This window comes from Oncorhynchus mykiss, chromosome 11 (genome assembly GCF_013265735.2).
Source record: "Oncorhynchus mykiss isolate Arlee chromosome 11, USDA_OmykA_1.1, whole genome shotgun sequence".
In the NCBI taxonomy this organism is placed as follows: domain Eukaryota; kingdom Metazoa; phylum Chordata; class Actinopteri; order Salmoniformes; family Salmonidae; genus Oncorhynchus; species Oncorhynchus mykiss.
The window spans coordinates 65,618,587-65,646,480 of NC_048575.1; the positions used below are offsets into that span (position 1 = coordinate 65,618,587).

At 46.9% G+C, this 27,894-nt stretch overlaps 1 protein-coding gene across 3 annotated transcripts in view; it reads left to right on the forward strand.

Annotated features, from left to right (window-relative positions):
• kat6a (K(lysine) acetyltransferase 6A) overlaps positions 1–27,894 on the forward strand; it is a 60,250-nt gene that overhangs the window by 12,721 nt on the left and 19,635 nt on the right. For 2 of the 3 annotated variants that reach the window (XM_021621915.2, XM_021621918.2), the window contains exons 3-12: positions 16,590–16,698; positions 16,983–17,098; positions 17,372–17,453; positions 17,846–17,960; positions 18,396–18,742; positions 19,014–19,126; positions 20,016–20,131; positions 20,274–20,415; positions 21,258–21,419; positions 22,036–22,129. In XM_021621915.2, the coding sequence (XP_021477590.1) occupies positions 16,590–16,698; positions 16,983–17,098; positions 17,372–17,453; positions 17,846–17,960; positions 18,396–18,742; positions 19,014–19,126; positions 20,016–20,131; positions 20,274–20,415; positions 21,258–21,419; positions 22,036–22,129 (1,396 nt within the window). The remainder of the gene's footprint in view (positions 1–16,589; positions 16,699–16,982; positions 17,099–17,371; positions 17,454–17,845; positions 17,961–18,395; positions 18,743–19,013; positions 19,127–20,015; positions 20,132–20,273; positions 20,416–21,257; positions 21,420–22,035; positions 22,130–27,894) is intronic. The other variant, XM_021621920.2, reaches the window with a different exon arrangement.

The window sequence follows — 27,894 nt, forward strand, 5'->3', positions numbered from 1 at the left end:
GAGAAAGAAGAGGCAGAAGAGCAGACATGCAGGCGACAGAAGACACACCCACAGTGTAACCCGATAGACATCAGCCGGATGGGAACTAACCTCTCCTAGGGGCAGGACCGCACTCATACTTGCACACTAGCTAACACTCATTACATTCAGGAATGCATACACGTATGGCATGCATACGCACCTCTGCATGCACTGTGAACAAACACAAGTGCACGCAAGCTGGCATACTGTACACACTCGTGTCCACAGACAACCATGTGCTTGTACGCACCCTTACACTAATGCACTGAATGTACAAAACCATGACTGACTGACCAGTGAAACCAGGTAAAAGCTATGATCCCTTATTAATGTCACTGAATCCATCTCAATCAGTGTAGTTGAAGGGGAGACAGGTTTTTAAGCTTTGAGACAGTTGAGACATGGATTGTGTATGTGTGCCATTCAGAGGGTGAATGGGCAAGTCCAAAGATTGAACTGCCTTTTAAACAGGGTATGTTAGTAGGAGCCAGGCGCACTGGTTGGTGTCAGGAACTGCAACGCTGCTGGGTTTTCCACACAAGTTTCCCATGTGTATCAAGAATGGTCCACCACCAAAAGGACATCCAGCTAACTTGACACAACTGTGGGAAGCATTGGAGTCAACATAGGCCAGCATCCCTGTGAACGCTTTCAACACCTTGTAGAGTCCATGCCCTGATGAATTGAGGCTGTTCTGAGGGCAACAACGGGGGTGCAACTCAATATTAGGAAGCTTTTCTTAATGTTTTGTACACTGTGTGCAATACACACACTTATCAGCCATGGGATGATATCCAGGTCACAGCAGGGATGACAGGCCTGTAGTGTATTGATCTGAAAGATCCTCCTCCTGCTTTCCAGACAGACTCTGTTGTGACTGGTTGAGTAGTACGTTTCGGTTCTGCTCTACTCTTCTCTGCCGTACAAGGGGTTTGTCTTGTGAGGCTTTCAGTTCATACTGCAAGGCTATGTCTCAAATGCTGCCCTCTTCCCTATATACACTGCTCAAAAAAATAAAAAAGGCAACACTAAAATAACACATCCTAGATCTGAATGAATGAAATATTCTTATTAAATACTTTTTTCTTTACATAGTTGATTGTGCTGACAACAAAATCACACAAATTATCAATGGAAATCAAATTTATCAACCCATGGAGGTCTGGATTTGGAGTCACACAAAATTAAAGTGGAAAACCACACTACAGGCTGATCCAACTTTGATGTAATGTCCTTAAAACAAGTCAAAATGAGGCTCAGTAGTGTGTGGCCTCCACGTGCCTGTATGACCTCCCTACAACGCCTGGGCATGCTCCTGAGGAGGTGGCGGATGGTCTCCTGAGGGATCTCCTCCCAGACCTGGACTAAAGCATCCGCCAACTCCTGGACAGGCTGTGGTGCAAAGCCACGTTGGTGGATGGAGCGAGACATGATGTCCCAGATGTGCTCAATTGGATTCAGGTCTGGGGAACGGGCGGGCCAGTCCATAGTCAATGCCTTCCTCTTGCAGGAACTGCTGACACACTCCAGACACATGAGGTCTAGCATTGTCTTGCATTAGGAGGAACCCAGGGCCAACCGCACCAGCATATGGTCTCACAAGGGGTCTGAGGATCTCATCTCGGTACCTAATGGCAGTCAGGCTACCTCTGGCGAGCACATGGAAGGCTGTGCTGCCCCCCAAAGAAATGCCACCCCACACCATGACTGACCCAAACCGGTCATGCTGGAGGATGTTGCAGGCAGCAGAACGTTCTCCACGGCGTCTCCAGACTGTCACGTCTGTCACGTGCTCAGTGTGAACCTGCTTTCATCTGTGAAGAGCACAGGGCGCCAGTGGCGAATTTGCCAATCTTGGTCTTCTCTGGCAACTGAAAAACGTCCTGCACGGTGTTGGGCTGTAAGCACAACCCCCACCTGTGGACGTCGGGCCCTCATACCACCCTCATGGAGTCTGTTTCTGACCGTTTGAGCAGACACATGCACATTTGTGGCCTGCTGGAGGTCATTTTGCAGGGCTCTGGCAGTGCTCCTCCTTGCACAAAGGCGGAGGTAGCGGTCCTGCTGCTGAGTTGTTGCCCTCCTACGGCCTCCTCCACGTCTCCTGATGTACTGGCCTGTCTCCTGGTAGCGCCTCCATGCTCTGGACACTACGCTGACAGACACAGCAAACCTTCTTGCCACAGCTCGCATTGATGTGCCACCCTGGATGAGCTGCACTACCTGAGCCACTTGTGTGGGTTGTAGACTCCGTCTCATGCTACCACTAGAGTGAAAGCGCCGGCAGCATTCAAAAGTGACCAAAACATCAGCCAGGAAGCATAGGAACTGAGAAGTGGTCTGTGGTCCCCACCTGCAGAACCACTGATTTATTGGGGGTATCTTGCTAATTGCCTATAATTTCCACCTGTTGTCTATTCCATTTGCACAACAGCATGTGAAATTGATTGTCAATCAGTGTTGCTTCCTAAGTGGACAGTTTGATTTCACAGAAGTGTGATTGATTTGGAGTTACGTTGTGTTGTTTAAGTGTTCCCTTTATTTTTTTGAGCAATGTATATGACTATGGCCCTTAGGTCTCTGGTCAAAAGTAGTGCACTATATAGGGAATAGGGTGCCATTTGGGACGCATTCTAAGATTATCTCTGCCAGGTGGTGGGAGCAGCCAGGAGTCACATGCCTGATTTACCTGCTGGTTGTTTGCCATGTAGGCTAACTCACTACTGACCCTCTGGCCCAGATGGCCTCCATTTATAGGGATAATCCACCACCAGAAATAAAATAAGAACATGAAACTCCTGTCACTTGGTGAAAGCCTGTGTTCAGTGGGCAAAATAAAAACTTTCCCCGTGATTTAACTTCATGTTGTCCCTCTGTGAAATCCGGAAATTGAGTAGGAACACATCATAGCTACTGTACATGGTTCTTGTCACTGGAGATAGAGGATAACATTTAATAATGCTTTTAAGACAATTACCTACTTCCAGATTGCCAAATCAGCCAATAGATGGTATGGACATACTATCAATATCCTCATGACTAAGTAGAGATTTTGCTTAGATGTGCTCATTCTATACGGTGTACCAAATATTTAAACTCAGTTTCTCTTTCAAGTACTATCTCGCAATGCGGCTTGTGTGTCTGTGGGAAACGTGGGAACTGGCCATTGTTGCCATAGCAACGTACTCTGGGCAGAGAGGAACTGCAAGCTGAACTTGGTGAGACTCTTAAATTGATAGTGCAGTTTGTTTAGGATATTTCACAGGTAGCTAGCTACTGTACTTCACATGCTGATATTGACTTGTATTATTGTGTGTACCTACATTAGTTGGTAGCAACCTTTGCATTATGGGTTTTGTAGTCCACTTGAGCTTCAACCGAGCTTCAACCAACATGTTCCTAGCAATCTTGTTCTAACGACAAAATGAAACATTTGTTCAACAAAAATATTGTTTTCACATAGTAGTGTTAGAGATGGGGGGGATGAATATATTTACATATCAGAATATTATTTTTTCCGTTCTATCATATCATTTTGACAATATGCAAAATTATTGCGCTAGTTGGCTGTACTTGCACCAAAACGCCAATTTTTTTCCTCTGTAGCTTGTTCTCCAGGTTAAATACGGAGCCAATTTGTTTTCAGCACTTTCATTTCCTTTTTGTTGTAAGATTATAACATTTAAAAAAAATAACAATACAAAACACACATACATGGTGCATTCATTTTGTTACGTTACAGCCTTATTCTAAAATGGATTTACCTTTTTTCCCCTCATCAATCTATACACAATACCCCATAATGATAAAACTAAAACAGTTAAAAAAAAAATCTTTGCACATTTATTCAAAATAAAAAAACTATGTAAATGTGATAAGTATTCAGACCCTTTACTCAGTACTTTGAAGGACATTCAGAAAACTCAGAAAAGCCACTCCTGTGTTGTCTTGGCTGTGTGCTTAGGGTCGTTGTCCTGTTGAAAGGTAAACCTTCGCTCAGTCTGAGGTCCTGAGTGCTTTGGAGCAGGTTTTCATCAAGCATCTCTCTGTACTTCGTTCATTGTTCATCTTTCCTTCGATCCTGACTAGTCTCCCAGCCCCTGCCGCTGAAAAACATCCCCACAGCATGATGCTGCCACCACCACGATTCACCGTAGGGATGGTGCCAGGTTTCCTCCAGACGTGACGCTTGGCATTCAGGCCAAAGAGTTCAATCTTGGTTTCATCAGACCAGAGAATCTTGTTTGTCATGGTCTGTGAGTCATTTAGGTGCCTTTTTGGCAAACTCCAAGCTGGCTGTCATGTGCCTTTTACTGAGGAGTGGCTACCGTCTGGCCACTCTACCATAAAGGCCTGATTGGTGGAGTGCTGCAAAGATGGTTCTCCTTCTGGAAGGTTCTCCCTTCTCCACAGAGGAACTCTGGAGCTCTGTCAGTGACCATCGTGTTCTTGGTCATCCATCAATGATGGAGGCCACTGTGTTGTTGGAGACCTTCAATGGTACCGGTCCCCAGATCTGTGGCTCGACACAATCCTGTCTCTGATCTCTACGGACAATTCCTTCGACTTAGTGGCATTGGTTTTTGCTCTGACATGCACTGTCAACTGTGGGACCTTATATAGACAGGTGTGTGCCTTTCCAAATCATGTCCAATCAAATGAGTTTACCACCGATGGAATCCAATCAAGTTGTGGAAACATCTCAGGGATGAACAATGGAAGCAGGATGCACCTGACCTCAATTTAGAGTCTCATAGCAAAGGGTCTGAAAACTTATGTAAATCAGTTATTTCTGGGTTGTTTTTTTCCCCATAAATTTGCAAACATTTCTAAACCTGTTTTTGCTTTGTCATCATGGGGTATTGTGTGTAGATTGAGGAAAAAAAATTAAACACTTTAGAATAAGGCAAATAAGTAGCAAAATGTGGAAAAGGGGAATGGGTCTGAATACTTTCTGAATGCACTGTACAAAAGACATCACACAAACATCAGCTACATCACACCTTCCCAGACCCACATGCTCACACCCCCATCTCCAGTGCCTGCATCACTACGCCACATGGCCTCAGACTGCACCATTTTGTTTCTCTTCATTGCCCACGCACTTTCAACATTTAGATAATAAAGCATTTCCATTTTCCATTGTGTTAACAAGAAAAGTGTCTCACTGCACCCTCATATGACGTCTTGAAATATGCAGACAGATGGATTAAAATAACATTTACATTGTAATACTTCTGACAGACAACTTTAACTCGGCCCAGCACTTTTATTTCCATGACTGATCAAAACTCATTTTCTCATGGCATTCTTGGCCTTCTGCAGCAAATATATGGTGTGCAATATGTTTGGAACATCGCATCATCACTAAAATATAGTATCGGAAGCGCAATACATATAGAATGGTGAGAATCGCGGTATTGTGATAATATCGTATCGTGAGGTCCCTGGAAGTTCCCAGCCCTAATTAGTATTATTTAACACTGTTAATCATAGGAATTAGTGGTTTGAGGTGGATTATCCTTTTAAGACAGTGATCCCTCTGACTTAGTTGAGTAAACAGGCTCATTTGTAGTGGTGTTCATTTGTTGTTTGGAGCCATTGCATGGTGAACTCTGGATGTACTGCAACTAAAGCAGCTTCCTTGCTGGCTGGGAGTGATTTGAATGTTTCTCTTTGGCATTCAGGCAACCTCCAGACTACACAGCTCTGTTCCTCTTATGCTGCTATTTGCAGTATTAAAGTAGCTGCCTCACCATGTCTCTGCCATAGAGCCTCTGTCAGCCTCATGTCCTCTAGCTTATCCCACTGTGTGTTTGTGTGTGTGTGACTGTTGGGGTGTGACGCTCACGCTTCCCTCTTCTCACTCTCTCTCTCCCTCTCACTCAGGCAAAGGCTCATCAGTGCCATATTGCCTTCATGATTGCTAGTGGTTGTAATTTAGAATGGGAGCGGTGGGTGAGGGGAGAGATTGAAGGGGAGGGGGGGAAAAAGCAAAACAAATGGATAAGCACCGGCTTTGACCCCATGGCAGGGGAGATTTGTGTACTCAACACCGAATGACTGTGTCACACAGCTCCATTCAAACATTATTGCAGACCCACTCTCTCCCCCTAATAGGGGGTCACTACCGGGCCATATTGGGGGAGGCAAGGGGGGTGTGGAGTCAGTCAAGGGTCACAGATGTATAGATAGCAAACCTCATTGCTTTTCCTGAGATGAGCCACCCAGAGCCAGCTGTAGTTATGAGCCTAGTGGGCCATTAGGAGGCTATGGGACTGGGATAGGATGGGAATTGTTATGGCGTCGGGGAGGGAGGTGAGGTGAAGAGCGATCGTGGCCCTGTGCTTGCCCTTTTCACAGCAGCTGGACCCGGGTGAAGCAAAGTTCTCCTCACTGATGTTGCTGTTTCAGGGGAGGGACGTGTGAAAATATAAGCAACTGATTGGGTTGGGGTGACCGTGTAGTGTTCTCACTGACCTGATTCATTCTGTTCAGTGTGCTAGCAGGTTGGTTGTCTGCCTATGAATGAGTTGTAGGCCTAATTGGAGCCTAATTGTGTTTTTATCTCAGTCACTTTCAAACCATAATGGCATACCGCTCTCCCTGTGTAGACTAATTACTGAAACGTCTCACATGGATATTAGCTCCCCCTTTTAGCTAACATTACAACCCTCTAGTGTTTGTATCTGCTAAGTAATGCCTTAGCGCAACACAGGACATAAATACAACATACCAGTAAACAAGGATTATGTGCCTTGGGTCAGTGTGGTCTCCCCCACTGCTACATCGCCAGTGTGGTCTCCCCCACTGCTACATCGCCAGTGTGGTCTCCCCCACCGCTACATCGCCAGTGTGGTCTCCCCCACTGCTACATCGCCAGTGTGGTCTCCCCCACTGCTACATCGCCAGTGTAGTCTCCCCCACTGCTACATCGCCAGTGTGGTCTCCCCCACCGCTACATCGCCAGTGAGGTCTCCCCCACCGCTACATCGCCAGTGCGGTCTCCCCCACCGCTACATCGCCAGTGCGGTCTCCCCCACCGCTCCATCGCCAGTGCGGTCTCCCCCACCGCTCCATCGCCAGTGCTGTCTCCCCCACCGCTACATCGCCAGTGCGGTCTCCCCCACCGCTACATCGCCAGTGCGGTCTCCCCCACCGCTACATCGCCAGTGCGGTCTCCCCCACCGCTACATCGCCAGTGCGGTCTCCCCCACCGCTACATCGCCAGTGCGGTCTCCCCCACCGCTGCATAGCCAGTGCGGTCTCCCCCACCGCTACATCGCCAGTGCGGTCTCCCCCACCGCTGCATCGCCAGTGTGGTCTCCCCCACCGGTACATCGCCAGTGCGGTCTCCCCCACCGCTACATCGCCAGTGTGGTCTCCCCCACCGCTGCATAGCCAGTGCGGTCTCCCCCACCGCTACATCGCCAGTGTGGTCTCCCCCACCGCTACATCGCCAGTGCGGTCTCCCCCACCGCTACATCGCCAGTGCGGTCTCCCCCACCGCTGCATCGCCAGTGTGGTCTCCCCCACCGCTGCATAGCCAGTGTGGTCTCCCCCACCGCTACATCGCCAGTGTGGTCTCCCCCATCGCTGCATCGCCAGTGTGGTCTCCCCCACCGCTGCATCGCCAGTGTGGTCTCCCCCACCGCTGCATAGCCAGTGCGGTCTCCCCCACCGCTGCATAGCCAGTGCGGTCTCCCCCACCGCTACATCGCCAGTGCGGTCTCCCCCACCGCTGCATCGCCAGTGTGGTCTCCCCCACCGCTGCATAGCCAGTGTGGTCTCCCCCACCGCTACATCGCCAGTGCGGTCTCCCCCACCGCTGCATCGCCAGTGTGGTCTCCCCCACCGCTGCATAGCCAGTGCGGTCTCCCCCACCGCTACATCGCCAGTGTGGTCTCCCCCATCGCTGCATCGCCAGTGTGGTCTCCCCCACCGCTGCATAGCCAGTGCGGTCTCCCCCACCGCTACATCGCCAGTGTGGTCTCCCCCACCGCTACATCGCCAGTGTGGTCTCCCCCATCGCTGCATCGCCAGTGTGGTCTCCCCCACCGCTGCATAGCCAGTGCGGTCTCCCCCACCGCTGCATAGCCAGTGCGGTCTCCCCCACCGCTGCATCGCCAGTGCGGTCTCCCCCACCTCTACATCGCCAGTGTGGTCTCCCCCACCGCTACATCGCCAGTGCGGTCTCCCCCACCGCTGCATCGCCAGTGTGGTCTCCCCCACCTCTACATCGCCAGTGCGGTCTCCCCCACCGCTGCATCGCCAGTGCGGTCTCCCCCACCTCTACATCGCCAGTGTGATCTCCCCCACCGCTACATCGCCAGTGCGGTCTCCCCCACCGCTGCATAGCCAGTGCGGTCTCCCCCACCGCTACATCGCCAGTGCGGTCTCCCCCACCGCTGCATCGCCAGTGCAGTCTCCCCCACCGCTACATCGCCAGTGCGGTCTCCCCCACCGCTACATCGCCAGTGCGGTCTCCCCCACCGCTCCATCGCCAGTGCGGTCTCCCCCACCGCTACATCGCCAGTGCGGTCTCCCCCACCGCTACATCGCCAGTGCGGTCTCCCCCACCGCTACATCGCCAGTGCGGTCTCCCCCACCGCTACATCGCCAGTGTGGTCTCCCCCACCTCTACATCGCCAGTGTGGTCTCCCCCACCGCTGCATAGCCAGTGCGGTCTCCCCCACCGCTACATCGCCAGTGCGGTCTCCCCCACCGCTACATCGCCAGTGCGGTCTCCCCCACCGCTACATCGCCAGTGCGGTCTCCCCCACCGCTGCATAGCCAGTGTGGTCTCCCCCACCGCTACATCGCCAGTGCGGTCTCCCCCACCGCTACATCGCCAGTGCGGTCTCCCCCACCGCTACATCGCCAGTGCGGTCTCCCCCACCGCTGCATAGCCAGTGTGGTCTCCCCCACCGCTACATCGCCAGTGCGGTCTCCCCCACCGCTACATCGCCAGTGCGGTCTCCCCCACCGCTACATCGCCAGTGCGGTCTCTGTGTAGAGAGGCGCTGGCCAGGTCAGAGAAGTGTCTGAGAAGTGAGACATTTCTCTCAGTAGTGGACAGTGGACACCACTGGGGTCCAGAAAGAGGTCCATATCCCAGAGCCATGATGACAATGTCTTTGAAGCCTGTTGAGTATCAGGTTTGCAATAGAGAGAGCAGATATTTGTTAGCAGTCTGCTAAGCCATTGGATCAAGTAGTGTTTAGGAAAGTATTGATGGACAATACAGGGCTGATTTATTTGTTAGTAGACTAAACCATATTATGGTGGAGTCTGGGGAAAGTGCAGGTTGATTTGCATTGGAGACAGCTATTGTTTACATTTAACCCAATGCATTACCTGGAGTCCTTAGATAGGAGACATCATTTGAATTTACTTCTACTCTGTGCTCAAAGGCCATGTCCATTGACCTCTACTTCTCTCAGGTTATGGATGTATTTGGCCTATGCTTGGCCTTTAAATAGGGATGTAGTATGAGCAGGTTGTTAGTGTTGGTGTGTCACTAATGAAATCTAACAGAGCTCATATTTCACTGGCCAGGTGTCCCCACTTGCCCTAGAGGTGTATGAGTCACACCCCCACACACACACAGACAGCATCTGGGCAGTAGTCTGGTGGACTGCCATTATCAGGCTGACTGGGGTTAAAGTGGCTGCGGCACGAGAGAGTGATGAGAATGCTTGTTGGCGTAGAATGACTGCGGGGCTATGTAGAACTAGAACCCAGCAAATAGGGCCAATGTGTTCTCCATCTGGGAAGTCTTTAGCTGGCACACACACGGCCAACTCGTACCTTTTTGATACAGTGATTACTGATTTAGCCTTTTACCTCATTAACCTCCCTACTGTATGGTGCTTCACTGCTTCTAACAGCTAGACCGGCAGGAAGCATGTCTATTTAAACCAAAATCCCAACGCGTGTAATAAGGTCATTTAGTTAATGCTATTATCCAAATAGACTTTCAGTCAGTAATACAGTGATTCAGGATATGTGGTCCATTGGCCCATGCAGGAGTCAATCCCACTACTTGGGTGTTCCTAACACCATTCTCCACTCAACCATTTGAGCCATCGGAAGATGTATAGCTAGCTATGTTAAGTCATCCACTCCATTCCTGCTATGCCTGGAGGTTGTGTGTTTCGTGTGTGTGTTCCCCGTGACGAGAGTGTGCGAGTGGCCGAGCATGTGCTGCGGAGCGACTGGCCTGTAACGGTGATCAATGAGGTTGTGGTGAGGGGGCTGAGTCTGTATTGGGGACGGGAGGAGGGGCAGCTCAGCGCTGCCTGGTGGTTGGATGGTGAAATAGGTTTCACATGTTAATGAGAACCTTGACTTGACATGAGACAAGGACAACAGGGCATCTTTTCTATCTCCCTCTCTCTCTTTCTCTCATCCTATTTCCTCCCTCCCTACATCCTTATCCTTTCGTCCTCTCTTCATTGTTCTCTCTCTCATTATCTCATCCTTTGTCCTCTCCCTTTCACTTGTTCCTTCTCTATTACACCCAATGCAAATGGCCAAGGAGAAACCAGGCCACTCTCACAGTGCATCTCTCAGCTAGGGTATTGTATACCAGCGATTCTCAACTGGTGGGTCTCGACCCACATTTAGATCGCAGGAGATTTTGAATGGGTAGCGATGTATCTTATAAACGACTAAAACCAGGTAGAAAGTGTGTAGCAATGATAAATCATCAATTTATTTAAAATATTTAATGGAGTTAAGCAATTTTTCTTCAATCACAGTATCTTCAATATAGAGTTATTAGCAGCACTATTTAGAGGATTTTGTGGATTTTGAGGTCTCACACCAGTGAGCTTAACCTTCTGCATCAATAATATGGGTAAAGTTAAATTATTGACTGTGAAAAAGGTGGGACTATTGTTCCCTTGTTATATAATTGGTACATTTACTATCAATACAGCAATAAACAGTAAAACACATTTTTTTTTTTAAGTAACTGTTTTCCAGATTGCATTTTGCCAACCAAAATCGTAATGTGAATATTGGATTGTGACTGAGACAACCTGATTCAATTTGAGTCCTGAGGCAAAACCAGTTGAGATCCACTGTTGTACACTACGGACATCTGCTACCGTAGCATGAGCCAGTGTATCTTTCGTAATGGGACAGCTAACGTGGAAAATCTAGGACTATACTATAAATCCTTATTAACTAGGCTCTGTCTTTGCTCATGTGTTGGCCTTAGTAAGACAGAGGGCTAGATGTCAGGACAGAGTAGGGGTAGGGGTACTTCTACCTGTCTGGGTATAAAGGGCTTGAGCCCTCACTCTAACCTGAAGGATGCTTATCTAGACTCTGTCTGTAGTTGTTCAAGCATGTAGAGATTACTCTGCTGTTGCGTTGACATGGTGAGATGAGTTATAGGCTTGTCTGTGTTGTGACTAACGTTTCCTGCCTGCTGAAATCATCTCTTATTTAGTGTGTACATAGTAGCATACAGGTCAACAACACTGTTGTGGGAATTCTGGACTTGAATGTCACCTTCTGCCAACCATGTAACTGACTCACCAGTCTGTAAGTTTATGGCTTATAAAGTAGAAGACTATATCTTTAGGGAAATATATTGCTAACCTTACAGAAGGTTAGGGCTGTAGGTAGCCTAGCAGTTAGAGCAATGGGCCAGTAAGCGAAAGATCGTTGGGTCGAATACCTGAGCCGACAAGGTGAAAAATCTGTGTATGTTCCCTAGAGCAGGGCACTTCACCCTAATTTGCTCCAGGGGTGCTGGACAACTATAAAAACCACCCTGTAAAACAACACATTTCACTGTATCTATCTTGTATATGTGATAATAGCATTTTTGGGGGGCTTTTAAAAAAGAAAGCATGCCTCCGTGAGGAATTTCAGGAAAATGTACACCATTTGTCCCACACATATTGTCTTGGAAAACTATTTATTTATTCTTTAGTGTCAGTAATTGAGTCATATCACCAATGAAACCCCACACTGTAATGTGTGTGTATGAAACCCGATGGCTGTGCTCTGCATGCGCCCGATGGCTGTGCTCTGCATGCGCTAGCTGTTCGAGCGTGGAGAGAGCGAGTGAGTGAGCACACACAGGGCAACCTCCACTGGGAGGGAAGGGGTTAACTGGCAGGAATGATTGAGGTGTTGGTCTCTGGGAGACTGCACAAAGGACTGCTGCCATATTTTCCCTCCTTTCTCTTTTCTACATTTTTTTTTCTCTCTCCTCGCTCTTTCTTGCTTTCTCTCTCTGTTCTCAATGTGAGGAGTCCCTGCATGCAAGCGGGAGCCTGAGTCAGAGGGAAATGAACCCAATAAATCAAGCTCTTCGGACTGTCTTTTCTCCTCCTCTCCCCTGCTTGGACCTGCTTTTCCATCCCTGCGTGGAGCTATGTGCAGTCAGCCAGGAATGTCTTTGCCCCTGCCCTCAGCCTTATCCTACCCAGCAGGGTTTCCATCAGGAAAATTTGGCGACATTTGATAAATTTAGCGGACATCCATATGTATTAGGGCGTTCATCCACGGTGCTCAAAATGACATTTCCATTATTGTAGTTCATCTTAAAAGAATAGAAAGTTGTAATAAAATAAAGTAGAACGATGTTCTTATACCAACATGACAGGTTTTGCTGAAGTCTTCATTCCTCCTATAAATTATACATTAATATCATTTAAAAGCAGAAAGAAACATTTAACCCAGAACAAGTTGCCTACACAGTAATAAAACACAGCTTCAAAATATACATTTTGTATAGTATAATTTTCTAACAACCTGACCTATAAAATATATGAACATTTTAATTAAGAAAACACCAATGTTTTCAAATATAATTGAGGCCTCTCTAATTGAATTTAGCCTAGGCATGAACATTTGAATTAGGCCTAATAAGCATTTCGCTACACTCGCATTAACATCTGCTAACCATGTGTATGTGACAAATAAAATTTGATTTGATTTAACAAAACATGGCTGTCTAGGAACACCAGAGTCGGGCCGTCCCGTCCCACTTCCCATTCCCGCTGCGATTCAGCACCACAGCAGTGGAAAGAGGCTGCTCTAGGGTGGCCACAAAATGAAGAAATTATAAAACTGATGTTGGACAATCAAATTCAATATGTAAATAAACTATTCGTTAAGGCTGGTTCATTGAGAGAAAGCTTATTTTTCCAACTGTCCTGTGAAACGAGGCCTGTGAAACGAGGCCTGTGAAACGAGGCCTGTGAAACGAGCCCTGTGAAACGAGCCCTGTGAAACGAGGCCTGTGAAACGAGGCCTGTGAAACGAGGCCTGTGAAACGAGGCCTGTGCCACGCATTCATGAAAGCTCTTTTTACAGTTCTACTGGATGATGTTAATAAATGTTCTGTTTGTTGTAATTTGAACTATCGTGGGGTCAACACTATCGTCGTGTGATATACATGGGTTATTGATAACTCTGTTTCCTACTATAGGCAGTTGCCTGCCAAGTAATTGCAACATTGTAACTCTCCCACGTGAATAGTTTTCAACAATGTGTTGTTTCCAATTGCTACTGAATAAGCTCAACTGAAATGCACCAATTGCGCATGATCCACATTTATTACTCTACTCTAGTCTGTCCATTCCAGATCTTTATACTATCTATACATGACTCGGACGGCATATGTTGATCTTGCTTAGGGCGTTAGTGGAATCTCTAGGACCGGGACTGACCAACACAATAATATGCATCAAATTTACTTGAGTTTGCGCGGACCTTGACCTGCTCAAAGTGAGCCGCTGCTGTTGGGAAGTCAAAACTGTCCAACTCCTTGGAGTGGCTTGAGATGTACATCAGCCTCGTTACTTTGTCCTCAACAAGATGCCATCTTGAGACCGTCTTCTACTCTGTTTTGGAGAAAGAATTCCCTCTCGCCGGGCACACTGGAAACGGGGATAATCAACACAATCTTCACCAATTTTGCCCAGTCTTTTAGCTTGATAAAAAATAAACAGACACATTTCCAAGTAGCTTGAAGGTCTATGAAATATATTTAAGTTGGAGCACATTGACTTCTTCCATCAATGATTGAAACACATTATTTTGTGATGGAAACATTTTTTTGCAGACATTTTGGCTGGCAACAATTGTATTTATTTTTTGGGCCCGGCTTACAGAAAGCCCCCCCCGCCCCAGCATCCAGCCCTTTGCGCCAGCTCCATAGCCTAACCCCAGTCCAGGCTTCCTACCTCTCAGCCCCCTGTGCTTTAGTCATCAGCCTCCCTCCACCACTGACTACTCCCCTGGGCTTTAGTCATCAGCCTCCCTCCACCACTGACTACTCCCCTGGGCTTTAGTCATCAGCCTCCCTCCACCACTGACTACTCCCCTGGGCTTTAGTCATCAGCCTCCCTCCACCACTGACTACTCTCCTGGGCTTTAGTAATCAGCCTCCCTCCACCACTGACTACTCCCCTGGGCTTTAGTAATCAGCCTCCCTCCACCACTGACTACTCCCCTGGGCTTTAGTCATCAGCCTCCCTCCACCACTGACTACTCCCCTGGGCTTTAGTCATCAGCCTCCCTCCACCACTGACTACTCCCCTGGGCTTTAGTCATCAGCCTCCCTCCACCACTGACTACTCCCCTGGGCTTTAGTCATCAGCCTCCCTCCACCACTGACTACTCCCCTGGGCTTTAGTCATCAGCCTCCCTCCACCACTGACTACTCCCCTGGGCTTTAGTCATCAGCCTCCCTCCACCACTGACTACTCCCCTGGGCTTTAGTCATCAGCCTCCCTCCACCACTGACTACTCTCCTGGACTTTAGTCATCAGCCTCCCTCCACCACTGACTACTCCCCTGGGCTTTAGTCATCAGCCTCCCTCCACCACTGACTACTCCCCTGGGCTTTAGTCATCAGCCTCCCTCCACCACTGACTACTCCCCTGGGCTTTAGTCATCAGCCTCCCTCCACCACTGACTACTCCCCTGGGCTTTAGTCATCAGCCTCCCTCCACCACTGACTACTCCCCTGGGCTTTAGTCATCAGCCTCCCTCCACCACTGACTACTCCCCTGGGCTTTAGTCATCAGCCTCCCTCCACCACTGACTACTCTCCTGGGCTTTAGTCATCAGCCTCCCTCCACCACTGACTACTCCCCTGGGCTTTAGTCATCAGCCTCCCTCCACCACTGACTACTCCCCTGGGCTTTAGTCATCAGCCTCCCTCCACCACTGACTACTCCCCTGGGCTTTAGTCATCAGCCTCCCTCCACCACTGACTACTCCCCTGGGCTTTAGTCATCAGCCTCCCTCCACCACTGACTACTCCCCTGGGCTTTAGTCATCAGCCTCCCTCCACCACTGACTACTCCCCTGGGCTTTAGTCATCAGCCTCCCTCCACCACTGACTACTCCCCTGGGCTCCAAGGCTCCAGGGATATTGAAGGAGAACCATCACATCCCTCCTCCTGTTTTTATCCCCTCTGTGTGTGCAGGGAAGACAATGGTGTGTGACTCACTCTGTGTAGCTGCCCTGTGTCTGTTATGACTGTGAGGATGCGTGTGTGTGTCTCAGAGAAAGGGTCCTGGGTGGCTCTCCTCTTCTCATGCTGAATGATTTATGGCATCCCAGAAGCACATGTCAGATGGTGTGTTACAGGACTTTAGTGGCCTCAGACTTAAGGCTGGGACGATACCAGGATCACTATATTGTTTTCCAAGGCAAAAATGAAATCACGAAGCAGATGTAACTCTTTCGTTATTTTAAAAACCTGCTGTATATAAAATATTGTTTGCTACAGCTTGGAAAATAAATAAATGTGACTCTTGATAACAACATAATGATGTTTCCAACATTAGGGCTGTTCTCCTAAAAAAGTTGAATCCGCTTGTTGTTTTGTTTCCTTGCCACAATACTAACAGGTATCCCAGCCTTACTCACACTGCGCAGCGCTGCTCTGGAAATGAAATGGGAATGTTGTGCAGCCATTCAAGCCGAGTCAAGGCAGGGACGGTTCATTCAGGTCATGCGACATGTTCTAGTATCAGATCAGGTCTGATCAAGCAGTCAGTTAGGAGCAGAACCAAGACCTCTGGGTACTGTAGAAACTATTATCTCTGGGCCCATATGTTGGAGTTGGACTGCTGATCTAAGATAATGTGTCCGTTCATTATAATTGAAAAGGCAAAACTCATCCTAGATCCTCACTCTTACTCTGAGACACTTTGTGAATAATATGGGCCTTGATCTTCTGTAGTATAGGAAGGCTTTCATTATCATCATCATCGCCTTTAATGGTGATCTGTTAGATCACAACATCCTCACCAGGGAAGAGTCTGCTGCCTCTGCCATTCACTTAATCTCACTGACAAATTAACTGTATTAATTTCCTGTCTGATTGAACTTTAACTGCTGTCTCTGTGGCTGGTTCAAACCTTCTCCTCACAGCAGGCTCATTGACAGTGATCTGAATGTGGACACAACGATGCGCTGTTGTTTTACCCCTCTGTCTGGTACAATGGAACTGTTAATAAGTGACTCTCCCTCTGTGTGTGTGTGTCTCTCTCTGCCCCCCTCCCTCTTTCTCTCCATCTCTCAGCCTGTGGCAGAGCCCATCCCTATCTGCAGCTTCTGCCTGGGCACTACGGAGTCGAACCGAGACAAGAAGCCAGAGGAGCTCATCTCCTGTGCAGACTGTGGCAACAGCGGTGAGTCGCACTGTGGCAGCACGGTTTCTATATGCTGAGACATCAAGGCAGCACTGCCTGCTACTTCTGCCTGCACCTTATTCTATTGGATTTGTCTTAACTTTAGTTAAACCTATAATTTCACAGGTTGGCTCTCGTAGATGTCTGAATTTGGTAGTTTGTTGTCATGGTTGATTTAGGCTCTATAGGGCCTTTTGAGTGTAATATTTTGCTATTGTGAGGTGGTGGTGTCCTGTGGTTGTCAGGATAGTGAGTGTGTGGCTCTGTTGAACTGTGTCCCCTAGGCCACCCGTCCTGTCTAAAGTTCTCACCAGAGCTCACTGTGCGAGTCAAAGCTCTGTGGTGGCAGTGCATCGAATGCAAGACCTGCAGCAACTGTCAAGATCAAGGCAAAAACGCAGTGAGTGTTTGTGTCCGTGTGTCGCTGTGTCAGCCAGTGTGTCTGCCTGTACTTCAGCACAATACGTAGGAATCAGATCTATTGTTTTTCAACAAACAGAACTATTTTAGACAGCTGCTGCAGATGGTTCTCTCTCTCCTCAGACCTGCCAAGTACAGTACAGTTCTGGTTGGGGGGAAATATGCAAATGGTGGAAATGTCAACTATGTAAACATGACGGCAGGGAGTGACCAAATTTTTACTGTGTGTGTATGTGTGTGTGTGTGCGTTTAGGAGAACATGTTGTTCTGTGACTCCTGTGACCGGGGGTTCCACATGGAGTGCTGTGACCCCCCACTGATGCGGATGCCAAAAGGTAACCCCCCTCTCCACTACTTCTTCTCCTACTCCTAACCCTCCTAATATACCTAATAAAACCCACTTAAACATGCGCTGTCCCTGGAAATTCCTACCTCTGTGCAGTAAATGGATCCACTGTATATCTAAACAACTATGGCCATGAGATAATTGGGAACAAATGACAAAGCTCAGAAGGACCACAAACCAAGATGGTACCTCTTTCCACCAGTGTAATGACATGGATCTTTATTGTGGTTTTAATGCTGGTGCTAATGTGTAGTGATGTCAGTGTATGGTGGTAGTACTGAAGAAGCGGTTTCAGGCCAGCTAAGCTAATACACTCCTGATCTCTTCTGATCGGATCTCTTCTTGTCGGATCTCTTCTGATCTGTTCTGCTCTCCCACCAGGCATGTGGATCTGTCAGATCTGTCAGCCCAGGAAAAAGGGAAGAAAGCTCTTGCATGAAAAGGCAGCACAAATCAAACGGCGCTACAACGCACCACTGGGACGACCCAAGAACAGGTTAGTAACGACATGAAGAGAGCAGCACCGTCTGGGAGCTAGCAGTACGACACGGTACTAGACCTGTAAAACACAGCGGGTCGCTTCAGATCAGCCCCACTAGAGTTTCACTGGCCAGTCAGACTGTTTTTAATGACTGCCTATTAGTCTAAGAGCTGAGTTTCATGCCATAAATGAAGCTTCTTTGGAGCCTAGAATCTAGCTATATGACACTCGCTGATCAACCAAATGGAGTTGTTTAATGTGGAAGTGGGGAACCTAGCCGTACTCTTTTGTTGACAATACTTGATCATTGGAAACACAGCCAAAACATTTTTGACTGTCTTCTGTTGCTCATGTTGCTATGTAAATGTATTCCAAATGACCAGGCCTTAGTCTATATAGGGTGTTGCTATTAGCTTGTGGGTGTCTGAATAGTCCTGTCTCCTGTTGCAGACCGGGCAGGCCATTCAAGAAGCTGCGAGAGCCGGGTGGGCGTGGCAGGCGGAAGGGGGGGCGTCGCTCGCAGGGCTCCTCCTCCCCACACTCGTCGTCTAGCTCGTCCTGCGAGGGTTATCCTGGCGACGACCGGCTGCTGTTCTCCCTACGAGAGGACTCGTCGGAGCAGGGAGGCCTTCGCTTCAACAAGAAGACCAAGGGCCTGATTGACGCACTCACAAAGTTCTTCACGCCCTCGCCTGACGGACGCAAGGCCCAGCACGAGGTGGACTACTCCCAGCAATACCGCATCCGCAAGAAGGCCATACGCAAGGAAGAGGGGGACGACAGGACAGGTGAGGAGGGTATGCTGAATAATGCATTGAATACTGAGGGTGAATGAGGGGTTGTAGTGGCTGTAATTGTATCAGTCAAAAGCTGTACTTCATACTATGTCCTTCAGACAGACTCAACACCTGCATAGTGGTTGTTGGTCTTTGAGAACTGGCCCAGTGTCCACACAGTTGTCAGTTCTAGCACTTTGTGTGTCAGTCAGAACCTTAAAACATGAATATACTGTCCTCTTTCTGTAAGTGTCCCACAAACTTACTGTCCCCCTCTGTCTGTCCTTCACAGACAATCAGGACAGTAGTGACTGGCGTGAGGATGAGGACAAGCTACCAGGACACGAGAACCTGACAGAGAAAGACGTGGAACTCTTCAGACACATCCAGGAGCTGGCGCTACAGGTAACCACAAAGACGGAGACAAAAAAAGTGTTTTTGTGTGTGTGTGTGTGTGTGAGAGAGGGGGCACTGTGGTTCAGTGCATTGTCAGGGCAGAGCTGATCTATCTATTCGTTGTGATCCCTCACCGGCACAGACAGATCAGAGCTTCAGATCACTGCCGTACATCACAGGAGAAACACTCTGTCCCAACGCAGCGTTTGATTCTTGTCTTAGGAGAATAGGAAAGGCTGGTGAAAAGTAGGTGCAAGCTCAGCGTTATTTCAACTTCGTATTTTATAATTGATGGTTTCCTGTTGTGGTTTGTTTACAATTACATTGTAGACTAGACCCATTGTGAACCTGTTTGTGTTCCTCTGAGAGTGGATCCTCTCTCACATCAGTCAGTGAAAAACATTCAAAGCAGACCTGACTCTGTAGGCAGGGTCGACTGGCCGTGTGTGTGTGTGTGTTTTTGTTTGGGAGTGTGTGATTACCAGCGCGTGTCGGCAGAACCCAGTGGCAGATGCTTGGAGTTTCCACTCAAGACAGACCAGAGAGCTAATAATAATTATGTAAGCAGGCGTCAGGGTGCCAGCTGCACAGGAGCCGGAGTGGGTGTGCCTGTTTGTTTTACTGTGTGGGTGTGCCTTGGCGTGTGTATATGTCTTTCTGTCACTGTGTGTTTGAGTGCCGGTGCGTGCCAGGCCCTAGTGTGTGTGTCGGGCATACCGTGCTGGGTTAGGCAGGGGCAGTCAGAGGCCCAGTAATCCCTGGTGTGTAATCTCGGTCTGATCCATGTTCTTTTCTTAATCCCCTGTTTGAAAAACTGGCCTTCACTTGATACTGGAGCTCCAAACCTAAACCCCCCTTCTCTGCTCTCGTTTTCTCTCTCTTTCTCTTGCCTATGCAGAAAGTGGGGGTGACCGGCCCTCCAGATCCCCAAATGCGTTGCCCGTCTGTCATCGAGTTTGGCAAGTTTGAGATCCAGACTTGGTACTCCTCTCCGTATCCGCAAGAGTTCAGCAGGTAAACGAGCACAAACATTTCACATGCTCCACTCTTGAGTCAGTCCACTGTTAGTTTGTGTTCGTATAATTGATGTTAATGACTTAAAGTCAGTTTTGCTCTTGTCTGGTCCTCATCCATTTCCCTCCATCTCCTGTCCCAGACTGCCTAAGCTCTACCTGTGTGAGTTCTGCCTGCGTTACGTGAAGAGTCGCAGCATCCTCTTCCAGCACATGAGGAAGTGTGCCTGGTTTCACCCTCCAGCCAATGAGATCTACAGGAAGGATGGTGTCTCCGTGTTCGAGGTGAGACAGACTGAGAGACAGAGGAATACAGACAGAGAAAGAGAGAGAAGCAAATGGAGGCCACCGCCCTGCCACAAGCCACACCGCTCCTGCCACATCCTGTGCTCAGTGTCACAAAGACTCTGTGGACTGAAGGTTGAGAATTGAGAACTCTACATACTGCGTTTACACAGGCAGCCCAATTGTGATCTTTTTTTTCACAAATTTGACTTTTGACCAATCAGATCGGCACTGAAAAAGAGCTGATGTAAAAACATCTGATGTGATTGGTCAAAAGACCAATTAGTGGAAAAGAGATCAGAAATGGGCTGCCTGTGTAAACGCAGCCTAATTGAGGGGCAGTCCGTCTGTCTGGTAGGATGGCGTCTGCAGCTCTGATTTCATTGCCTCTGCAGCCCGTCCCGTCCTGACTCGTCCCCTACTGACTCATCCTCACTCAGCAGCAGAGTAGAATAGCTGGGATGTCAGGCTATGTGCCAGGGAGCCCCTCTCCTCCTCTCTCTCTCCCAGCCATGGACACCAGAGATGCCATGGCTCGCATCATTGTCATTACTGTCTGAGACTAGTCCCCTCCTCCCATATCCCACGTGTGTCTGTCTCATAGTTACTCATTTTAAGGTTCGGAAACGGGCTGAATGGTGCAGTCAAGACTGCCCTTTTGAACTTGGATAATTGTAGGCAAACTCATGTAATACTTGTATTTGGTATATTCATGTGCACGTTTGTCTTGGCAGCTTGGTGGTTGCTCTCTGTGCTCATGTCATGCAAATCAGATTCCTTTCAGGCAATACAGGTTTTCATTCATTTAATTTATTCATGGTGTGTTTGTTTTGTTTTCTCAGGTGGATGGGAACATGAGCACAATCTACTGTCAGAACCTGTGTCTGTTGGCCAAGCTGTTCCTGGATCACAAGACGCTGTACTACGACGTGGAGCCCTTCCTCTTCTACGTTCTAACACAGAATGACAGCAAGGGCTGCCACCTGGTGGGCTACTTTTCTAAGGTACGTCTAACCACCAAATCATCCAAAATAAACACATCCATAAATAATCACAACCGGTTAAACCCTAAAGTTACCTTTAGGGACAGATCTAGGATCAGCTTACCCTCCCATAAATCCTAACCTCAACCATTAGTGGAATTGCACAAAGTTGTCTTTAGATCAGTGTCTGGACGCACCTTCATTCTGTTCTAGTGAAATACCTCAGTATGCTAGTGAAATACCTCAGTATGCTAGTGAAATACCTCAGTATGCTAGTGAAATACCTCAGTATGCTAGTGAAATACCTCAGTATGCTAGTGAAATACCTCAGTATGCTAGTTAAATACCTCAGTATGCTAGTGAAATACCTCAGTATGCTAGTGAAATACCTCAGTATGCTAGTGAAATACCTCAGTATGCAGAGAAACCTCTGCTGCTTTGATGCTCTGTCTCACCGCTTACTGTCTGTACGGATGCAGTTGCTCTTATTAACATACAGAATAGCTGCCAAAACACTGCAATGATCTTTACACACACACACACACACACACACAGACCTCTACTTTTTCTCAAGAGTACATAACCATGCCTTTCCCCCCCCTCATTGGAATCTCTCACGCTCTCTTTCCCCCTCCAGGAGAAGCATTGTCAACAGAAGTACAACGTGTCCTGCATCATGATTCTTCCCCAGTACCAGCGCAAAGGCTACGGTCGCTTCCTCATCGACTTCAGTAAGGAGCTCCGCCCAGGCTCAGCTACAGCTCCTCTTTGATGCAGTGCAAATTGCTCTAAGCTGCTGTTGAGTTTTGGGTCAATGCCATCAGAATAACAGTCAATCCCATTGAGTTGAACTAGCAACACTTTGGGATCTGATTAAAAGTAGCTGTAATGAATAATGTCCAGGCCAATTCCTTGTTGAGTTGAATAAGTGAAACCTCATTGGCCCCTTCCTACTCCGCTTAGCTGTTTGGAATGGGATGCTTTAGAAGGTGGTTGTTTTGAGGAAAGCTGAACCACTGTGTTGTGATAGAGATAGTAGCATTTTTTTATAATACACAGTCGGACTGAATTGTATACACCAGCAGTCTGACTGAATTGTATACACCAGCAGTCTGACTGAATTGTATACACCAGCAGTCCGACGGAATTGTATACACCAACAGTCAGACTGAATTGTATACACCAGCAGTCAGACTGAATTGTATACACCAACAGTCAGACTGAATTGTATACACCAACAGTCAGACTGAATTGTATACGCCAGCAGTCAGACTGAATTGTATACACGAGCAGTCAGACTGAATTGTATACACCAGCAGTCAGACTGAATTGTATACGCCAGCAGTCAGACTGAATTGTATACGCCAGCAGTCAGACTGAATTGTATACACCAGCAGTCAGACTGAATTGTATACACCAGCAGTCTGACTGAATTGTATACACCAGCAGTCTGACTGAATTGTATACACCAGCAGTCCGACGGAATTGTATACACCAACAGTCAGACTGAATTGTATACACCAACAGTCAGACTGAATTGTATACACCAACAGTCCTAGGCTGAATTGTATACACCGACAGTCAGACTGAATTGTATACACCAACAGTCAGACTGAATTGTATACACCAGCAGTCAGACTGAATTGTATACACCAACAGTCAGACTGAATTGTATACACCAACAGTCAGACTGAATTGTATACGCCAGCAGTCAGACTGAATTGTATACACGAGCAGTCAGACTGAATTGTATACACCAGCAGTCAGACTGAATTGTATACGCCAGCAGTCAGACTGAATTGTATATGCCAGCAGTCAGACTGAATTGTATACGCCAGCAGTCAGACTGAATTGTACACACCAGCAGTCAGACTGAATTGTATACGCCAGCAGTCAGACTGAATTGTATACACCAACAGTCAGACTGAGTTGTATACACCAACAATCCTAGGCTGAATTGTATACACCAACAGTCTGACTGAATTGTATACACCAACAGTCTGACTGAATTGTATACACCAGCAGTCTGACTGAATTGTATACACCAGCAGTCTGACTGAATTGTATACACCAGCAGTCTGACTGAATTGTATACACCAGCAGTCTGACTGAATTGTATACACCAACAGTCAGACTGAATTGTATACACCAACAGTCAGACTGAATTGTATACACCAACAGTCCTAGGCTGAATTGTATACACCGACAGTCAGACTGAATTGTATACACCAACAGTCAGACTGAATTGTGTACACCAGCAGTCAGACTGAATTGTATACACCAACAGTCAGACTGAATTGTATACACCAACAGTCAGACTGAATTGTATACGCCAGCAGTCAGACTGAATTGTATACACCAGCAGTCTGACGGAATTGTATACACCGACAGTCAGACTGAATTGTATACACCAACAGTCAGACTGAATTGTATACACCAACAGTCAGACTGAATTGTATACACCAACAGTCTGACTGAATTGTATACGCCAGCAGTCAGACTGAATTGTATATGCCAGCAGTCAGACTGAATTGTATACGCCAGCAGTCAGACTGAATTGTATACACCAACAGTCATAGGCTGAATTGTATACACCAACAGTCATAGGCTGAATTGTATACACCAGCAGTCAGACTGAATTGTATATACAAACAGTCATAGGCTGAATTGTTTACACCAGCAGTCAGACTGAATTGTATACACCAGCAGTCAGACTGAATTGTATACGCCAGCAGTCAGACTGAATTGTATACACCAGCAGTCAGACTGAATTGTATACACCAACAGTCAGACTGAATTGTATACACCAGCAGTCAGACTGAATTGTACACACCAGCAGTCAGACTGAATTGTATACGCCAGCAGTCAGACTGAATTGTATACACCAACAGTCAGACTGAGTTGTATACACCAACAATCCTAGGCTGAATTGTATACACCAACAGTCAGACTGAATTGTATATACCAACAGTCATAGGCTGAATTGTATACACCAACAGTCTGACTGAATTGTACACACCAGCAGTCAGACTGAATTGTATACGCCAGCAGTCAGACTGAATTGTATACACCAACAGTCAGACTGAGTTGTATACACCAACAATCCTAGGCTGAATTGTATACACCAACAGTCAGACTGAATTGTATATACCAACAGTCATAGGCTGAATTGTATACACCAACAGTCTGACTGAATTGTATACACCAGCAGTCTGACTGAATTGTATACACCAGCAGTCTGACTGAATTGTATACACCAGCAGTCCGACAGAATTGTATACACCAACAGTCAGACTGAATTGTATACACCAACAGTCAGACTGAATTGTATACACCAACAGTCCTAGGCTGAATTGTATACACCGACAGTCAGACTGAATTGTATACACCAACAGTCAGACTGAATTGTATACACCAGCAGTCAGACTGAATTGTATACACCAACAGTCAGACTGAATTGTATACACCAACAGTCAGACTGAATTGTATACGCCAGCAGTCAGACTGAATTGTATACACGAGCAGTCAGACTGAATTGTATACACCAGCAGTCAGACTGAATTGTATACGCCAGCAGTCAGACTGAATTGTATACGCCAGCAGTCAGAATGAATTGTATACGCCAGCAGTCAGACTGAATTGTATACACCAACAGTCATAGGCTGAATTGTATACACCAACAGTCATAGGCTGAATTGTATACACCAGCAGTCAGACTGAATTGTATATACAAACAGTCATAGGCTGAATTGTATACACCAGCAGTCAGAATGAATTGTATACACCAACAGTCAGACTGAATTGTATACACCAGCAGTCAGAATGAATTGTATACGCCAGCAGTCAGACTGAATTGTATACGCCACCAGTCAGACTGAATTGTATACACCAACAGTCAGACTGAATTGTATACACCAGCAGTCAGCCTGAATTGTATACGCCAGCAGTCAGACTGAATTGTATACGCCAGCAGTCATACTGAATTGTATTCGCCAGCAGTCAGGCTGAATTGGATACACCAACAGTCATAGGCTATATTGTATACACCAACAGTCCTAGGCTGAATTGTATACACCAGCAGTCAGACTGAATTGTATATACAAACAGTCCTAGGCTGAATTGTATACACTAACAGTCAGCCTGAATTGTATACACCAGCAGTCAGACTGAATTGTATATACAAACAGTCATAGGCTGAATTGTATACACCAGCAGTCAGAATGAATTGTATACACCAGCAGTCAGGCTGAATTGTATACACCAGCAGTCAGGCTGAATTGTATACACCAGCAGTCAGAATGAATTGTATACGCCAGCAGTCAGGCTGAATTGTATACACCAACAGTCATAGGCTGAATTGTATACACCAACAGTCATAGGCTGAATTGTATACACCAGCAGTCAGACTGAATTGTATACGCCAGCAGTCAGACTGAATTGTATACACCAACAGTCAGACTGAGTTGTATACACCAACAATCCTAGGCTGAATTGTATACACCAACAGTCAGACTGAATTGTATATACCAACAGTCATAGGCTGAATTGTATACACCAACAGTCTGACTGAATTGTATACACCAGCAGTCTGACTGAATTGTATACACCAGCAGTCTGACTGAATTGTATACACCAGCAGTCCGACGGAATTGTATACACCAACAGTCAGACTGAATTGTATACACCAACAGTCAGACTGAATTGTATACACCAACAGTCCTAGGCTGAATTGTATACACCGACAGTCAGACTGAATTGTATACACCAACAGTCAGACTGAATTGTATACACCAGCAGTCAGACTGAATTGTATACACCAACAGTCAGACTGAATTGTATACACCAACAGTCAGACTGAATTGTATACGCCAGCAGTCAGACTGAATTGTATACACGAGCAGTCAGACTGAATTGTATACACCAGCAGTCAGACTGAATTGTATACGCCAGCAGTCAGACTGAATTGTATATGCCAGCAGTCAGACTGAATTGTATACGCCAGCAGTCAGACTGAATTGTACACACCAGCAGTCAGACTGAATTGTATACGCCAGCAGTCAGACTGAATTGTATACACCAACAGTCAGACTGAGTTGTATACACCAACAATCCTAGGCTGAATTGTATACACCAACAGTCTGACTGAATTGTATACACCAACAGTCTGACTGAATTGTATACACCAGCAGTCTGACTGAATTGTATACACCAGCAGTCTGACTGAATTGTATACACCAGCAGTCTGACTGAATTGTATACACCAACAGTCAGACTGAATTGTATACACCAACAGTCAGACTGAATTGTATACACCAACAGTCCTAGGCTGAATTGTATACACCGACAGTCAGACTGAATTGTATACACCAACAGTCAGACTGAATTGTGTACACCAGCAGTCAGACTGAATTGTATACACCAACAGTCAGACTGAATTGTATACACCAACAGTCAGACTGAATTGTATACGCCAGCAGTCAGACTGAATTGTATACACGAGCAGTCAGACTGAATTGTATACACCAGCAGTCAGACTGAATTGTATACGCCAGCAGTCAGACTGAATTGTATACACCAACAGTCAGACTGAATTGTATACACCAGCAGTCAGACTGAATTGTATACGCCAGCAGTCAGACTGAATTGTATATGCCAGCAGTCAGACTGAATTGTATACGCCAGCAGTCAGACTGAATTGTATACACCAACAGTCATAGGCTGAATTGTATACACCAACAGTCATAGGCTGAATTGTATACACCAGCAGTCAGACTGAATTGTATATACAAACAGTCATAGGCTGAATTGTTTACACCAGCAGTCAGACTGAATTGTATACACCAGCAGTCAGACTGAATTGTATACGCCAGCAGTCAGACTGAATTGTATACACCAGCAGTCAGACTGAATTGTATACACCAACAGTCAGACTGAATTGTATACACCAGCAGTCAGACTGAATTGTACACACCAGCAGTCAGACTGAATTGTATACGCCAGCAGTCAGACTGAATTGTATACACCAACAGTCAGACTGAGTTGTATACACCAACAATCCTAGGCTGAATTGTATACACCAACAGTCAGACTGAATTGTATATACCAACAGTCATAGGCTGAATTGTATACACCAACAGTCTGACTGAATTGTATACACCAGCAGTCAGACTGAATTGTACACACCAGCAGTCAGACTGAATTGTATACGCCAGCAGTCAGACTGAATTGTATACACCAACAGTCAGACTGAGTTGTATACACCAACAATCCTAGGCTGAATTGTATACACCAACAGTCAGACTGAATTGTATATACCAACAGTCATAGGCTGAATTGTATACACCAACAGTCTGACTGAATTGTATACACCAGCAGTCTGACTGAATTGTATACACCAGCAGTCTGACTGAATTGTATACACCAGCAGTCCGACAGAATTGTATACACCAACAGTCAGACTGAATTGTATACACCAACAGTCAGACTGAATTGTATA